Source organism: Monodon monoceros, unplaced genomic scaffold (genome assembly GCF_005190385.1).
Source record: "Monodon monoceros isolate NGI ecotype Baffin Bay Population unplaced genomic scaffold, NGI_Narwhal_1 Super_Scaffold_16, whole genome shotgun sequence".
NCBI classification, from domain to species: domain Eukaryota; kingdom Metazoa; phylum Chordata; class Mammalia; order Artiodactyla; family Monodontidae; genus Monodon; species Monodon monoceros.
Window position 1 is genome coordinate 53,924,110 of NW_021703772.1, and position 18,360 is coordinate 53,942,469.

The 18,360-nt window shown below is 34.8% G+C and overlaps 1 protein-coding gene across 4 annotated transcripts in view; it reads left to right on the plus strand.

Annotated features, from left to right (window-relative positions):
• SESTD1 (SEC14 and spectrin domain containing 1) overlaps nt 1–18,360 on the plus strand; it is a 135,535-nt gene that overhangs the window by 97,634 nt on the left and 19,541 nt on the right. For all 4 annotated transcript variants that reach the window (XM_029225172.1, XM_029225171.1, XM_029225174.1 and 1 more), the window contains 3 exons: nt 2,185–2,240; nt 5,446–5,657; nt 15,705–15,827. In XM_029225172.1, the coding sequence (XP_029081005.1) occupies nt 2,185–2,240; nt 5,446–5,657; nt 15,705–15,827 (391 nt within the window). The remainder of the gene's footprint in view (nt 1–2,184; nt 2,241–5,445; nt 5,658–15,704; nt 15,828–18,360) is intronic.

The window sequence follows — 18,360 nt, forward strand, 5'->3', positions numbered from 1 at the left end:
ACAATTACACCTTTGCAAAGCTATAATTAAAAGATAACCTCTGTTGTTAATGCAAGCCAAGAGAACTAAGGTAAGCAAGCCTCCATTCAATCAAACTTGGCCTATAAAAGTTGTATTAAATTTATTTTTTAGTACTTGAGAATTTGCTTTACACATAAAATTTATTGATTTGAATCCAGGTTTCTTTATAGAAGACTTTTAATTTTGTTGAATAATAATATATTTACCTTTTCCTGACACTATGTAAAATAATTATTTTGCAAGAACATGTTTTCAGAAGGAAACAATTTTCTGCCTTTTTAGAGTTTTACTTTGCTTGTAAAGAATATGGAAAGGGTTGCAGCTTGAAATAAAATCATTATAACCTTATTTACATATGTTAGCACTTAAATGCCTATCTTGTGGAACTCCTACATCCTTGTAAAATATGTGATATTCATGAGTTTAACTTCGGGAATTTAGTATTTTATGACACTGGATCTAATTATAACTACCTAGATTTATCATTTTGCAGATTTCCATTGAACTTTTCAACCTCAACAGTTTTCAGACCAATTTCCTTTCCCCAGGTAAAAAGTACTGTAGGAAGCAAATTAATCCTCAGTAGCAGAGTAGTCAGTAGGCAGTAATTTTTCATTAGGAAATTTGAAAGGATCAGCACTCATCCTTGTCTATCTTTTTTGAATCTGACCTTGAAAATACAATGGAACCTTGATAGAATGCATCTTGTTATTCCATGAATCCAAATATAGTCACAGACCAGTTAACTGAGATAATAATATAGGAGGGATGTGAGAAGATCATAGTTTAACACCAAATCTTGATTTAAAATAAAGTAAAAATATGAAAACAAATGGTTTGAATATAAATCTAAAGTTACAACAAACATTTAGGAACATTACTATCTTATAGATAGATGCCATATAAAAATGTAAATAACAATTTTACATATATGTAAATATGTGAGTGTGTGTATAGACATCACACACACATACTTAAATACTATGGAATTGAAAATATCACTCAAGTTACTTGACAAAAATTTGCCAAACCTCTTGCTTTCTGAGTAGTCCAGCAGAGTAAATCTGGTGTTTCTCAAAATCATGTTCTCCAGGAAAGACATCCTAAGAGGGTACTGGTAGAAAATGAGTTCATGGTCATAGAGTTTAATGCTGTTTACTATGTTTCCTTCTCTGGGAATGACTGTAAACATTTACAGATTACATGTTCTGAGAAAGTGTTGCAGTAAAGAAACCTGTTTAATTGCTTTCTTAAAATTTCCCATACTTACACGACAGTGGAACCCTATCTTCTCTACTCAGTAGTATCTCATTCAGTGTTTTGGGAAACACTGGGAAATGATGGTTTGTGTGACTACATGAAGTGTCAAGTGAAATCTTGTATTTGCCAATCCCTCCCTAAGGAACTCAAGTGTTATTACTTAGTCTCTTTTAAACCCCACACAATGAAGTCCCTCTTGCAAATTTTCATCACCTTCTTTATGTCAGTCCTCAGGAAACATCTGGGCTATACAAGAGGTGAAGGCCTAGATCAGTTGACAAAAGTGAAATGTATAGAGCAAGACTTGTCAGTTACAGTAGCAAGGCCCTAGGCTTTGATTTGCCAGGTACTCTATCTTTCCTTCATCTTCTCCATTTTCCATATATGTTTAAGAAAATAAAGCCCATAGTCCAGCTGCAAGTGAAACATAATTAGTACATAAAGAGTGTACATCTGCTAGGGTACACATACATACGAATATCAAGATTGCTATAGATAGGTAAACTTTGGATTGGAGGATGGCTGCACACGATTTTAATGTTAACGTTTCTGGATTATTATATAGTGACAAATTTCAGTTTGAAGCAGATATCCAGTGGAAAAATAATAAAATGGATTCCTTTGATATACTTGAAATAATACTGTAGTTAATAATGATAAATTATATTTTTCCAAGTAGTATATTTTGTTTTTTATCACATAGTTATTTCTTTGGCTACTAGTGTTTAATTATCTGTAATGGGTTTCCTGATGCTTAAGAGAAATTAGCCTGGTAGGACAGTATGCTTCATATTTTCATATTTGTAGGCCCCTGTTTTGGTAAATATATGTAAAGGATTTTTTTAAGTTATATAAATAGAAATACATATAGTTAAAAAAAAATACTCTTTTGGTGCTTACCAGGTCTGTGGATTTAAACTTTCTTCCATCAGTTGATCCTGAAACTGTTCTTCAGGCAGGTAAGATGAAAAAACATATCAGTGATAATCATAATCCATTAAACCAACCATACATTAATTGGCTCATGAAATAAACATTGATTTGAGTATGTATTATGTCGTAGAAACTGAAGGAGAAGTGTTTCAAACTGCTCTTTGGTTTAGCCTAAGAGTGTGTTAATAGACTCTACAATATTAAAAATTATTAATAATGATCAATTATCTTGAAATATTTGAATTTGAATTTATTTCTTTATGACATGAAGATAAAAATTTCTATTTGATGGGTTTGCTATGAGGATTATTGAATATGCATTGTGTTTCTAGCATTGTACTTTTATGTATTTTCATATTTCATTCTTCTGAGTACTCCTTGAGATAATTAGTATTATTTTCTCTACTTGAGGAAGCCAAGGCTTAGAGATATTAAAAAGCTTGTTCAAGATCAAATAACTATTAAGTTCTACCACCATAGCACTAAAAAAAGGTCTAAATCCAAAGCCACTAGTTGTACTGTTTTACAATCATCTGTGTAAAAACACTTAGCACCTTGCAATGGCCTTGCGCGTAGTGTGTGTTCAGTGCTGCATGGTTTGTATATTCCAGCCCCAATGGCTTTAGTAGTAGTTTCACAGATTCTAGAGAACACATTGGAATTCTTTTAAATGAAAATACCTTAATTTTATTTCTAATATATTTTTCTAATAGGGCATAGTTCTAATCCTACTGCATAGCAGGTACTATTCTAAGCACTTTATGTATGCTAACTCATTTATGCTTCACTACAACCCACTGAAGTAGGTACTGTTGTCACCCCAATGTTAAGATGGGGAAACTGAGGCATTAAAAGGTTTAGTAACTTGGGCAGATTACACAACTAGTAATGCTAGATTTGGGACTTTAACCAAGGCAGTTTGGTTTCGAAGTATGGTCTTTGAAATCATTATGTGGTTCTGCTTCTCTAATGTAAATGTATCCACAAGCAGCACATTAAAGGTAACAGTCATCAAAGAAGAAAAAATATATATATTCTGATCTTAATGACTTTTATGGAAATATATATATAAAGAATATGAATGTGTGTGTGTATATATATAGAAAGACTTTCCATAAGTCTTCAAAACAGGTGTCCTTCCAATTATAAAGTATAATAAAGAGTAAAGAAATAAATTCTGAATATCTTCGTTGTATCGATTCAGTTTTCCCGAGTTTTTTCAGTACGATTTAGATCTTACTTCCTGAAAGAACAAAGAAATAATTGTAATCTGTGAATTACTGCATGTTTAGAAGGTACAAGAGACTGTCAGTAAAAATATTGCTTTAGATTCAAAACTTAGCTCCATGTTTATATTTGTTTTAAAAGCTGCTTAAGCCATTGAATTCAGAAACTTGTTACATTTGTATTTTAGAATTATCTGTATATGTCACTAAGTCCTTTTTAATATGCTATTGACTCTTAAAGTAGAAAGAGTATAAAATGGGGACGTTTAAAACAGTCTTGGATATTCTTCAGAAATTGGAAATACCTCCAAATCATAATAAAAACTGTTTCTATTATTTAAAGCCATTTAAGTTTAGGACATTTTCTTGAATAGAGATGAAGAGAAGAGAATTTAAATGTCTGCATATTTTGGGTTCCTTAATGATAATTGGAATAGTATTATCCTAGAAAAACAATTTGCAATTTATTCACTTAAAAAAAATTTTTTTTTTTCTTTTTTGATGGAAAGGATAGTTTTCTTTGTTTTGGATGCCGGCAACTGAGGTGTAGGGCAGACTCCTGTCCAAAGGCCAACTCTCTCCTCCGCAACTGACGATCAGTGGGCAGGAGCTATTACAGATGGAGGGAGGGGGCTACATGCAGAAACAGCACAGTCAGCTCTGACAGTCATCTTGAAATTGGCCATCAGTGGTCTGACCAGCGTCATCTTGTAAAATTGTTAATGTTATACTTACAGCTTTAGATGTTACACATTCTATAATTTTAACTTCTTGTGCATGAGTGATTTTCTCCATGAGTTTGCTGTAATCAAATAACATTGAGTGCAGTTCTTACATTAGTGTGGCCCCTCACGATTCACAGTTCATATGTTGTAGAAATTTATATAAATAAAGATTACTTACATGTTATTTTGTACCAGTAGTAAAGACTTTCTCCCTTTAATCATACATTTGTTACACACCAACATTTCTTTTAGGTGCTGTGATTAAGGTTATGGATTAATAGTGAAATCCTACAACATAATGCTTAGTATTGATTAGTACTATCAGACAAAACATACTAATTAGTACCATCAGACAGAAATCCCAGATTATAATTGTACCCTACAGAGAAATGGTTGGCACAATGTCCTGAGGAGTGAATCCACCAATAACAAGAATGTGATAGATAGAAAGATAGTTAGGCCTAGAAAATATATATGCCATATATACTATATACTTACTATATAGTATGGCATATATAGTATATATGACACAGATCTTCCTCAACTTACAATGTGATTACATCCTGATAAACCCATCATAAGTTGAAAATATCATGTTGAAATGCATTTAATACACCTAAAGTACCGAACATCATAGCCTAGCCTAGCCTACCTTAAACGTGCTCAGAACACTTACAGTAGACTACAGTTGGGCAAAATCATCTAAAACAAAGCCTATTTTATAATACAGTGTTTAATATCTCATGTAATTTATTGAATAATGTACTGAAAGTGAAAAACAGAACAGTTGTATGAGTACAGAATGGTTGTCAGTATATCAATGTTTACCCTCATGATCATGTGGCTGACTAGGAGTTGCAGTTCACTGCTGCTGCCCAACATCGCAAAAGAGTATCGTACTGCATATTGCTAGCCCAGAAAAAGAAAAAATTCAAAATCTGAAGTACGGGTTCAACTGAATGCACCATCATAAAGTCGAAAAATTGTAAATCAAACCATCGTTAAATCTGGGACTGTCTGTATATGATAGAGCTATGATATACGACATAGTATATATCCATATGTATATGTATGCATGCAGTTTTCCTATTTATTTCTATATAAATTGAGAAATTGCATTTTAGTACTTAAGACCTGGTAGGTAAATATATAGGCAGATACATTCTAAAAATACATAGGCAGATACATTCTAAAAATAAGGGATTAGAATTGAGAAGATTGAGAAGTAAGATTTATATTTCTTTATGGATATTAATTATAAGTATCTTTCCTTCTTAAAGGACATGAATTGTTATCCGAATTACAGCAGCGTCGATTTAATGGCTCAGATGGAGGGGTCTCGTGGTCTCCTATGGATGATGAACTGCTAGCTCAGCCACAGGTTATGAAATTATTAGATTCACTGCGAGAGCAATATACCCGCTACCAGGAAGTTTGTAGGCAACGTAGTAAGCGTACACAGTTAGAAGAGATTCAACAGAAGGTGATGCAGGTAGGTGTCTGATTCTAACATATTAAACTCTTTTTAAAATCTAAATTTTCTTATGTGTGTGTGTAATTTCTACTCTGTACCTGATTTTATACTATGCCTTATTTACATTATATAGAGAACTTTAGAAATGTCAAACCAGACTCTCAAACTATTTTTACAATTAGTATTTGCGTTTAAATTATATTATTTCTACAGTGATGACATTGAGCATTCAGCTCACTCTATCAGAATTTCAAAAATAACTAGCTGTTGGAAACATCACCTGTGGTCTCTGTATTCTTGTAATAAATAACATTTTATTGTTGACCTTAGATTTATTTTAAATTTCTAATAACTTTGTTGTTGTTGTTAATTTGGGCATTATGAAGAGATTTTCTGTCCTAGCAAAATGTTAATGTGTAATATAAGTAATTATAATATTAAGTTTCCTTATTTATGATACTGATAGAAAACTTCAAGTAAATTTAATTCTTATGAATTTTTAGTTCCTTTTAAAATTGATTTTTATAAGTAGGCTAAAAATGCTGAAAATCGATACTAAGGAAGACATTTCTGTATTTAGACTACATTCTGGATTTTGATCTGTTGAATTATTAAGAAGTAAATCTTAAATATTTCACTTTAAAAATCCAGATTAGAAGTGTCCCAAAGTTTTTAATCTAGATTCATTTATTAGATAAGTATTTGTTAAGTACTTATTATATAGAAGGCATTGTGCCTTTTCTACAGGATATAAAGGTAAACTTGGGTTTTGCTACATTAAACTTAAGAGGGGAGAGAAAGTGTTAGGTGTCACAAGGGAATGACTGAAGTGCTGTGGGCATTCAATGGAGGGATTATTCCCCTGGTTGCAGGTGATCTCGGAAGACTTAGTGGAAAGAGGTAGTGCTTGAGCTTGTCCCCAAGAATGTGTAAGATTTCACCAGGCACCTCCTTTAGGTTTTAAAGGAGAACTGGCATTCTGTGGAGGAGAAAGAATAGCATGAATAAACAATAACATGAAATCCCAAGTTCTACTGAAGAAAAAGGCAGCAGTAGGCACCAGGGAAAGTGTTTGGCCTTTGAGTCATGGAACATAGTGAGCATGCTCTGAATCCCAGTTCTTCCACTTATTTGCTGTGTGATCATGGTCACATTATTCACCCACCTGAGCCTCAGTTTGACTTCTTTCTTTCTTTATTCCCCTTCTTCTCTTTCTCTCTCTTCCTTCCTTCTTTCATTACATAAAACAGGGGTAACAGGAGCTCTTTTGAAAGGTTTGTTGAAAGAACCCAGCACTCAGCTAATGGAAGCTATTATATTTGTTCCCATTGAACTAGATTGTAGCCTAGAATTCTAATTCAGCTGTTGGAAAACTTGTTCTGTAAAGGGCCACATAATAAATGTTTAGGCTTCTTGGACCATACAGTTTTTCTTGAACCTGTGGCTATTTAACTGGCATTGTAATGCATAGTCATTATGTAAACAAATGTGTTTGGCTGTTTCAGTAAAACTTTATTTATACAAACAAGTGGTAGGCTAGAATTGGCCTGCAAACTGTAGTTTGCTGACCCCTGACTAGAGCATCAGGGTGTCATGGGGAAAAAGGCTTGAAAGGAGGGAAGGAGTTGGATCATGGAAGATCTTGAATTCCAGGCAACAGGATTTAGGCTTTATCTCATGATAACTACATAGAAACTGAAGATTTCTGAGCATATGTTAATTATATATAATTTTTTCTACATAATATATTCATAAATTAAAGATAGCTTGTATTAAACTCAGGTAAACTTTAAATAGCTTGAGAGTATCTTTGAAAACCATAAAGATGGAATAGCATAGTGGTATACAAGTACCCCAGTAACCTGGGTCCACTCTCTTCTGCCACTTTCAAGTTTGTTCTTGGGAAGGAAGTGTACTCCTCAATGCCCTAGCTTCCTCCTCAGTAAAGTGAGGGAAACAATAACAATAATAATAATAATACCTACTTAATAGGGCTGTTACAAAGATTAAGAAGATAATTTAAATAAAATGTTTAGCTTGGCACATATGAGTTTTTATTAGTATCATTTATTATTTGCTCACTCGTTAAAGAAATGAGTATCTACAATAGTGTGACATTGTGCTCGGTGGAATGTAATGGTGAGTAAAAACAGACAGGGTGTCCCGCCTTTTGGTGCATGGCTACGTAACTACACCAATAGTTGTGAAATTGCAACCACTCAAGTCCCAAGGAGAGTGAAGGGAGGAAGCGTGAGAAAGAAGATGATATCAGAGGTGAAGCATTTTTCTGGCTTGCAAGACTTAATGGATGATGGTGTTGTCTAATTAGGGAAATTGGGCAGGTTTGGGTTTACGTGCAGATGGAAGAGGTGTGGAAAATCAAGAGTTTGGTTTTAGACATGGTGAATTTCAGGAGACTTTGAGACATCTAAGAGAAGATATATAAAGGTAGTCCCAAACAGGTCCAGAAATGAGAAGTCTGGGCTGGTGACATACTTGTTTGTCATCTGCGTATGAATGGTAATTAAAGCATTGATGTGGGTGAGAATTTCCCAAGGAAAGAGCTGAGAGTAGATGAGAAGAGGGCTTTGTAACTGAGCTTTGAGAAGCTCCAGCATTTAATGACAAGATAGAGGAGCATACTCCTGAAGAGAAGGCAGTGGAGGATTGGCCAGAGATGAAGAAGGAAAGTGTGAACAGCTCTGTGTCATGGAAGTCAAAAGAAGAAAGCATGTCAGGGGAGGAGTTGGGAACCCTGTCGAATGCTGCTGGAAGATTGAAAAAGAGGAAGACTTAACATGGATTGAAAAAGCGGAAGACTTAACATGTTCACTAAGAATCCACAAGGTCAAGGTCGTTGGTGATCCCAGGGTATGGAGTAGCAGGGCCAGTAGCACATTGGAATGAATTCAGGAATGAAAGTGAGGTGTGGTGAAGGAGACGTGGAGTGTAGGGAACTCGCTGAGAATTTTGTCTCTGAAGGAAAGATGAGAAACAGAGCATTGTGTAGAAGTGAGGGTGTATTAATTTGCTAGGTCTGCTGTAACAAAGTACTACAGACTAGGGGACTTAACAATAGAAATGTATTTCCTCATTTTTCTGGAGGCTAAAAGCCCAAGATCAAGGAGTTAGCAGGGTTGATTCCACCTGAGGGCAGTGAGGGAAGGATCTGTTCCAGGCCTCTCTCCTTGGCTTACTGATGTGTTCTTCCTATGTCTTCATATGATCTTCCCGCTATACCTGTCTGTGTCCAAATTTCCTCTTCTTTTAAGAACACCAGTCATATAAGATTAGGGCTCACTTTAATAACCTCATTTTAATTTAAGTGCCTCTTTAAAGACCCTGTCTTCAAATAAATATGGTTACATCCTAAAGCACTGGGAGTTAGGACTTCAGCATATGGGGAGTGTGGGGACACAATTCAGCCCACAGCTGGGGTCAAGTGTAGTTTATTTTTGTTAGTTTGTGTTTGTAATATGGAAAACTAAGAGGCTTAAATTCTAGGGGGAAAGTATATGTTTGGAAGGAGGAGTTGAACATGGAGGAGAGAGTAATTAATACTATCAAGTTCGTGACAAGGTGGAAGTGAATGGACTCCAAAGCAGAGCTGAAGGGATTAGCTTTAGAATGGAGGAGGGAGAGCTCTTCCTTTGTAACAGGAGGGAGATGGTAGGATGATCCAGAGTTGCCTTCATATATATAAGTCAGGCATCGAGAAGATGAAGTAGTTCTTGAGTGATTAGGTTTTTTTGATTGTTTTTTGTTTGTTTGTTTTTAAGTAAGACACAAAGGGAATCTCTTTGGTGGTGGAGGTTTGGAGGCAAGGCAGGGATGGGGAGGGCAGTGGTTAAAGAGGGTTAGAGGTTTAAATGGAGTGGAAGTGATTCAAAATTTTCATTTTGGGGATTGGAAGAGTGAAATTACCATGGAAGTATAGATGTATTTTTTAGATAGTGCTGATCTTGAACTTACGGTGGAAACTTTCTGGCCTGTTATGTGACCCTGTCAATTCATGGCTGGCTGTTGATGTGCAGGCCCCAGAGAACGTGGGTGATGGGATTCCTTCAGCATTTGTGCTTTGCTATGTGACATCAGGGGCAAAGGAGTTAATGTATTGACATGCATTTTTGAAATGACGGACCAGCTCAACTGGATAAAAAATAAAGAAACTAGAGAAAGGAGATGATGATGGTACTTATAATGATGGTGGTGATGGTCATGAGATTATTGTTAAAAACAAATAAACCTCATTGCAATTCAATTTTCTTTATAAGCGTTACATGTGAATTGGTTAGAGCATTAATATTCACCAGGTGATGGTTTCTACACTCTTTTTTTCACAGGTCACATTTTAGGGAAAGATCTATTTCTCTTGCCAAAATGATTACTTAAGTTTAGCTATTTAGAAACATACATTGATCATGTCCACACACACAGAATATAAACTACCATCTTCAGTCTTGCAAATTTGGGGGAAAATGAAATTTTTTGATGTTTATATAAAGATAATCATAAAGTTGACTACCTCTGCTTGTGTAAAATTAATGAAAGTTGAAATTTTCCACATCTCTTTTTTTACTGATTTATCACTGAAAACAGAACATAATGAAAAAGAAACCAATAGCTCTAATAGATAAACTATATGGTAATAACCATTGTAGTTGTCAGCCATTTATTCCCCACAGTTCAAATTGGTAGCATTAGACTTCATGTGGAATGCAGAAGTTCTCCATGTTGCTGCTGCTACATTTAAAAATCAGATTTCACGTACTTCTGGATAGGAGATGATGCCACTTCACTGAAATAAGCTATTGTTATTCTCATTATTTATTGTGGCAGTAATTTCTGCCAGCATTGCAAATGTTATTTCTAGAATCATCCATGTGATTTTCTTCCTTTGTAGAAAGGAACCATAGATGCAAAATAGGATAACTCTGAGTTGCTAAAGTATACAGCTGGAGGCTGTGATCCCAGTTCACCATATTCTTTCTTCTGGTCAGATGCTTGACATCTGCTTGATATGCCGTTCTACCTGGTTTGACCTAACATGCTTCTAGATATTCTCTCATGCAGTCTTTAGAAATCAGTCTGGCCAGGAAAAAATGATGGATAGTCACATGCATTTTTGGCCTCTGCAAATATTTGTCATGGTGGATTCTAAGAGCACATCTCCAAGGTTATACTTTGCATATAAATGTAACCGTTTGAGAGGTCACATTGATATGGATTGTGCATGAAACTGTTTTTGCAGTAAGTTAATATTCAGATTGACTGATGAGCAAGATGTCCTGATTGAAATTAAGTTTTATAACCCAATTTGGCAAACCACCATCACTAATGCATTTAAATAGATTTATTTACTGGGGCATCAACCTCAATTTGCATCATTTTTATTAGAAATAGTCATACATTTATGGTGTTTACGTTACTGATGTTGCATTCCAAGGGAAATTACTTTCAGCATACGTTAAAACTATATGTACACTTGACTGTGTAACTGTTTTTGTGTGTGTGTGCCAAGGAGATGTCTTTGCTTTATTTAAAATTTATTTTTAAGTTTATAACTCTTTGAAAGTTCCCCGCTAATGAATTGTTTTTCCCCAGTTATCATGATTTATATTAACCTGCTTCTTTTGTTTCTATCGTTTAAAAGTTTTCTAGAGTTTCAAAGTTTAAATTTTAAATAATGTTGCCTTACGTTTTTAAAAATAATATATAACACATTAATTAGTTAAAATTTCTGAGTTATTTTCATTCCACCCTTATTTTTAGAATTTAGACATTTTTAGTGAAATAATGTATTATATTAATTGCTTAAATGCCATTGTATATCTGTTTCTATATTCATATTCGTAATACATAGTAATTAGTGAGAAGCAATTGAGTCCCCCAAAGGGAATGGAAACTTGTTTCAAAATGTTTACATGAGATTTCTTAAAACTTACTCTTTTTATTTCCAATTTTTAAAAGCATAGACAAAAACACTTAGTTCGGGAATTAAAAAGCCTATGGGTTTTACTGTAAAATGCAGATATGAGACATAGTTTATAAAGAGTGAATAAATAGAAGGAGCTAGGCTTTCTTCTTCAGAAAAAGTGGGGAAAGCAAAGAGGCTAACAACTATTGGTATCATCTACTGTGCTTAAGTGTCTTACGTATAATGACTGTATAATCCTGACAATAGCCCTATACAGTAGGTAGCATTAACACCATTTCAAAGGTGATGGACCAAAGTCTTTCAACTCCTAGGAGCAGAGCCAGAATTTCAGAGTCACGCCTAGTGCTTCCTGAAGACAGAACTGCTCATCTGTCTCTTTTGTGAAAGAGTGATACTTTCCACAGGCCAGCAGAGACAAACAGGATCCTAGTACCCTGCAAATATAGCTCATACCAAAGAGTGATGTTGAGGAACAAAGCATTGTATTCTAAAGAGTACCTGGCAATAGAGGTTTGCAGATGAATTTAGGACTCTGAAAACAGAATTTAGCAAAGAAAATCGTAGCAGTTAGGCTATTCCAGTGAGCCAAAAATAATACTTGGACTTTTTTGTTTTTGAGTTTTTGCTCTTTAGTATTAAAACCTTGTAAAGAGAAGGTGGAAGCTAAGAATATATTAATATTTAAGATACTAGGACATAAATGGGCACACACATAAAGAGAGAAATCCCAAAAGATCATATACTGTTAGTAAGCAAACATTCGCAGTTTATTCGTTCTCACTAATATTTAGAAATACACCTGAAGAGATTTCAGTTTTAAACTTGGTGGAAGTATTTTATAAGTAATAGTCAGCCATGTAGGGGGCAAAACTAAAAGCAGAAAGCCTGGTTTGGAGGCTACCACAAGGATCTAGGTAAGGCCTGAAGTAGGCTTAGAACAGGTTTATTTTGAAAGTCAAAACAGCAGGATTCCAGGGGTATCAGATATGCAGGATGTAAAAGGAAAAAAAGAGTCAAGAATGACTCTAAGGGTTTTTGGTTTGAGAATATTGCTCTAAATTATAACTCTAAAATGCATAATTTATAATAATGCTCTTTAAAATATTCTCATTATGTAGGCAGTTTCAAAATTAAAAAGAAATAGCGAGAATAATCACAAGAATGTCATCTTTATTTGAATTTGTTTGACAACTAGAAATCAATAGTGTAAGTTCAAACAGATCAAAAGTATCCAACCCCTTGGAAATGAAAAATAACTCATTTTAAAAAATGGATCAACAGAAAAATAAACAGTTCAGTAGAAAACTTAAAACCAAAATCATCAAAATCTATAGCATGAGATGAGTCTTGAAAGATGAAAAAGAGGTCACGAAGAGAAGGGGCTGAAAAGATTTCAGGTAGGAGGATGACCCATGTCAAAGCAAGACTAGTGAGAGAACATGGCGCCCTTGGGGAGCACTAAAAGTTCAACGTGGACTCGGTTAAAGAAGGAAATGGTGAAGGATAGGCAGGGCCCCATCATCCATGGCATAGTATGGCCATGCCAGATAGCCACATTTCATCCCGAATATAATGCAGAACCAGTATAGGATTTCTCACTGGGAGAAATATTTAAACAAAGATGAGTATTGGGTCCTCATGAAAAGATTTTTATTTAGTATGTACTTCTGTTTTTCCCCTCTGGTTATTAAGAAAACAAGAAGTCTTGGTGTTTTTTACCAATCTATGTAAGAAGATACAAAATCCAAAAGTAGATGACGTCTATGTTGTTTTCCAGGAAACTTTCCCCTAATTTTACTCAAAGTTAGTATCATTCACATAGGAACTTACCAACATTCTTATGATCTAACCAACTTTTTCCTTAGTTACTGTTTCTAACCCACTTTTGTAATAAATATAAATGATTTCAAATTAAATGTAATCATTGCTGCATTATTTTGGTTGACTACCCATCTCATCTCTTACATTAAGCTTGAAGTAGACTAAGGGCAAGAACCCCATTTCCAGAGTCTTTTTTGGAAATGACAAAATATATTTGTTGTTAGAGATACTGTTTCTCCCAGAGCCCCCACATGGGTGTTTCTTAATAAATTGCACTGAGAATCTCAGAAAATAAAAATAAAATAAAATAAAGTAAAAGCAGTAGTCAGTTTATATACCTTGCAAAGGTTATTCTCAGTTAAAACTTTCACGACTTGGATGTTTCAAATAGAGACAAGTGTTTTAGAGAGTAATTTTATAATGTATACTATTAGCAATTAACATTGTATCATCATTGGACCCAAGATCTCTATTGAAAATGTTTTCTAGGAAAGCAATAGAGAATTAGAGAAGAATTCTGTTGCATAACTGCTATATATATATATGTTCATCTTAAAATTACTTAGATGCTCAACAGTAGAGAATTGGAGTTGTGAAAGCAGGTATAATAGTTACTTGAGGTAGGACGTTGCTTATTTAGCTCTTAGTCAGGTGGGTTGGTTGGTTGTTTGGACAGATGAGAGGGAGCTAAGGAAGGAGGCAGGCAAGGAGGCTGGCCTTCTTAAAAAAGGGGTTTCGAGCCATTAAAATGATAATAACTGTAGCCACAAGGAAGTGAAAAACACAGGATAGAAATTACTTGTACTCTGACAATCGGCTGCAGCACTTAAATCTGGAGTAACATATGAAAATGCAGTGCATGTGAAAAATTAATGGAAGGAAACACACATGATTTTCCCCTATGATGTGGTACTTTTATATGATTATTTAAATTACATAAACTCTTAGATTTTAAATATATTTTACCCTGGTAATAACTATGGAATGCACTGTGGGTCTGTGATAAGGTAAGCCTGTCTATCCACTGAGTCTCTAATATTATGCTGCACAGACATCCTCATTCACTTCTTGGGATCTATCCTAAGTTTAGATTTAAGACATATCCTAAGTTAGCTGTTGTTGACTTCCTGATTGTAATTTAGCTTGATAAATAATAATTCAGCTTGGTAAAGCTGGGCAGTATTTTTTTCTGTTAGAATTACTTCACTGTGTCTGTAGTTTTAGAGTATATATGTTTGTGGGTAGAGAAAACAAAACCCTTTCTTCTGCATGAGAATTTGATCTTTGCTTAACTATCTAGGTCTGTTCCCTTGAAAACCTGATAAAAATGTCAACTGTGTTACTAGGCGACATTGCTTGTAGTAAAAATTATTCTGGCTCTGGACTGGGAGAACTCTTAATACTTGATGGAAGGGATAACTTCGGGCATCTTGGAGCTCAGTGACTTTTATAATGGGCATGATGCCTGTGTGGTGTGAGGTTTTGATGCCAGAGTGTCTCCCATATCTGTCCCATATGGATCTCATCTCCTGAACTGTTGGACTGCTTCAGGGACCCGGCAGAAGAGAAACACCCAGTCCTGCTACCCTGGCAGACTGTAGTCCCTTCCCTTCATCCTTCTGAGTAGACTTGGTGCCACGGGGACTTCAGATGGTCTCGTGGGTCTGAAAGTTTGGCTTATCCTAAGAAGACCCCCTAGAGGGTACTGCTGTAGTATAATTCTACAGTTTTTAATTTTCTTTTCCAAGTGAGAAAAATAGTATTTTAACTTTATATCAGTTAATTGATTCTGTTTTATGAGTGCTTTGGAAGGAACTTTAGAGTATGAGTCAGGACACGTGGCTTTTAGTCCTAGTTTTTTAATAATGAATTATGTTACCTTGAACAAGTCACTTAATCTCTCTGAAACTCAGTTTTCTTAAGTATTAGATAAGAAATTTGACCAATGTCATTTCTGGTGTCCCTTCCAATTCTAAATCCTATAGTTCTCTAATTTTCTTATCATCATAAGTTAATTTTTAAGCCTCTCTTATGGGAGCATGTCATATTTCTTTTAGCCTGGCAGGTGATCAGATTGCTGAAAGCCTAAGGTGCTGTAGTGTACATTTTATCAAATTCAGGTTTTGGAAAAGTTGTCACATTATAGCTGTATAGTTCCAGAAGAAACGTTTACTGCCTATACAATAGAATTTAAATAATTTAAATTAAAAATACTTGAGGAACTTCGGGAAGGGAAAACCAATTAGAATGAAAGTTTGAAAAGTTTTTGATTATTTTAAAATTTTCATCTCAACTTCCATTCATAGGTTGTGAACTGGCTTGAAGGGCCTGGATCAGAACAGCTGAGAGCCCAGTGGGGGATTGGAGACTCCATTCGGGCTTCCCAAGCCCTACAACAGAAGCATGAAGAGATCGAGAGCCAGCACAGTGTGAGAGGCTTTTTCCTCTGCAAGTTACAGAGCTATTATTAATGTGCATAATTAATAGCGTGTGGTACTAAGTGATAAGTTGCTGTACACCTTGGTTTAGGGGCATAAAGTACGGTATGTTTAATGGCTATCAAGTACATTTTGACCACTTAGTACATATTCATTAGAAGTTTGGTTTTGGTTTTGTCTCCAGTATAGCTTAATTATATATTTTTATAGAAACACAGTTCATGTGAAATTTTTAAAACTACTGTAACAGAAGAAAGAGTGATAGTACAAAAATACAGCCTTTATCTAGTCTTGAATTTAAAAAGTATAACCTCAGGAACAGGAATTATAAGTTAAATACAAAGTATTCAGGGTTTTTTTCAGCATAAAAGGAAAAACGATTATGTTGGAACCTGTGAAATGCATAAAATATATAGATTTTTCAATTATGGAATTTCATGTTTAAGTCTCTTACAAGTACTAACTAGGAAAATTGCAAAGATAATATATATACAGTTGGCCCCTCCGTATCCACAGGTTCCACGCACATCCAAGGATTCAACCAACCAGAGATTGAAAATATTCAGAAAAAAATATTCCATGAAGTTCTAAAAGGCAAAACTTGAATTGTGCTGTTTTAACCAATAGGTGGCACTGCATTGTCACCTTGAGAATAGGTTGTTTGCTGCAGGACGCGTGTATCAGCTTATGATTTTTAAGATGTTCTAATATTTTATTAAAAGCTTTCTTTTCTCTTTGTAAATAAAAGTCAACACTTTAAAGCCTATTTTGGAATTGTTCAGGTCTTATGAAACTATAATGACAAATTTCTAGTGTATTGATTGCTTAATATGGGTAGAATTTGGAGAAACTTTTAATGTACCATTTTGTGTTAAAGCACTCTGTCAAGTATTAAATTTTAGATTCTTTATAAAACCATACTTTAGAAATAAAGCTAAAAATAAACCCAAATTGATTAGGATATTCAATGCTAATATATAGAAAATGAAAATGCTACTAATATATAATTCTTTGTCAAGGAGTGGCAATGAGAAGTTTACTTGGTTTTTGAATAGTAGGTAAGCACAACAGAAAGAATATTAAGGTGTATGAAAATGATTATAATAACTTAAAATAATTTTTAAAGTATTTTAGTCCAGTAATCTTACTTTAGCTTTTAGGTGGAGGTAGGTGAGTGGTAGGAAAAGCACATAATAGGAAGGTGCAGAAGCATAAATCTCTGAAGTTGCTTTAGGATTCTGTCAGTGTCTCCCCATCCCACAGTACTGACTTCTGGTCTCCGAAGAGAATACTGGTGTGTTGTGCCTTATAGTAAGCAAAACAGGTCTGCATAAAGAATCAAGACCCCATTTCTTCCTAAGGTATTAGCCTAAGTGTGTTGGCAGTGTTTCTTTCCTCCTAGATTGAGATTCCTATATCATAGTATAAAATATAAATACCCATCATTTCACCAACTGTGCATCACCACCAATTCACATACATTTCCAGTGTCAGTCCTGATGACTGCTTTTTCCTTGTATGTGAACACCCAGGTTCATTTCTTATCTACCATCTTAATCCAAATCCCATATCTTGGTGGTGGATTGTTTTTTTAAGTTTGTTTTTGTTTCTGTGCGTGTGTGTGTGTGTGTGTGTGTGTGTGTTTTCGTTGGGGGGGGCTAGAAATAATCATTTTCTATACAGTTAAATGTTTATAAGAGGTAAACCAGAGAATGACCATAACTGAACTGAATGCAGCCTGTTCATCTGAGGTTCTATAAATTTTATGTTCCCCAATTTCCTAGGAAGGAACATTTTGATTAAAATGTGTGTGTGTTTGTGTGTGTGTATATGTATATGATTTTTTTCTCCACATCCCAGAGAGACTGATTATTTCTCTATGACAACATCAGTTCTAATTTCAGGTGTTAATTTCATGAGACATACGAGTTCTTAAATTGTTTGCATCTCTGGTCTGGTTATTAGGGCCTATAGTTTGCAAGTTTAAACGAGGAAAAAAGAAATCAGCTTGAGGATGGTAGTTCTTAACCCTTAATGGTCATGAGAGTCACCTGATGTGTTTGTTAAAAGGCCTGTGGCAGAACCCTACCCACACAGACTCTGATTTGGTAGGTTGGGGGGCACTTAGGTATTTTTAATAAGCACCCCAGGTGATCTGATGTAGAGAGTTCTCACTGCAAGAAATAATATCTCAGGTCTTTTATCCTTTAGCTTACTATTTTTCTCTGAATCACTGTTATTACTTCTTCAAAGAATTAGACCAACTTATTTAGAGCATTAACTAAATTTGTAAGTACTATAGATAAGACTGTGAAATCCCTTTCTATTTAGAACACAACAGTGATCATCTTCTCAGGCAATATTTTATGCTTTAAATCAGTCAGTCTCCATTAACCTTTATAATCACTGTGTGGTTAGAAAGTATTTTACATAAATTGGGACGTGAGCATGGCTGGAATTTGGAATCCCTGGCACCAGTCCACCAAGGACACGGAAGGACAGCTGTAGAGAACAGGTTTTCTCA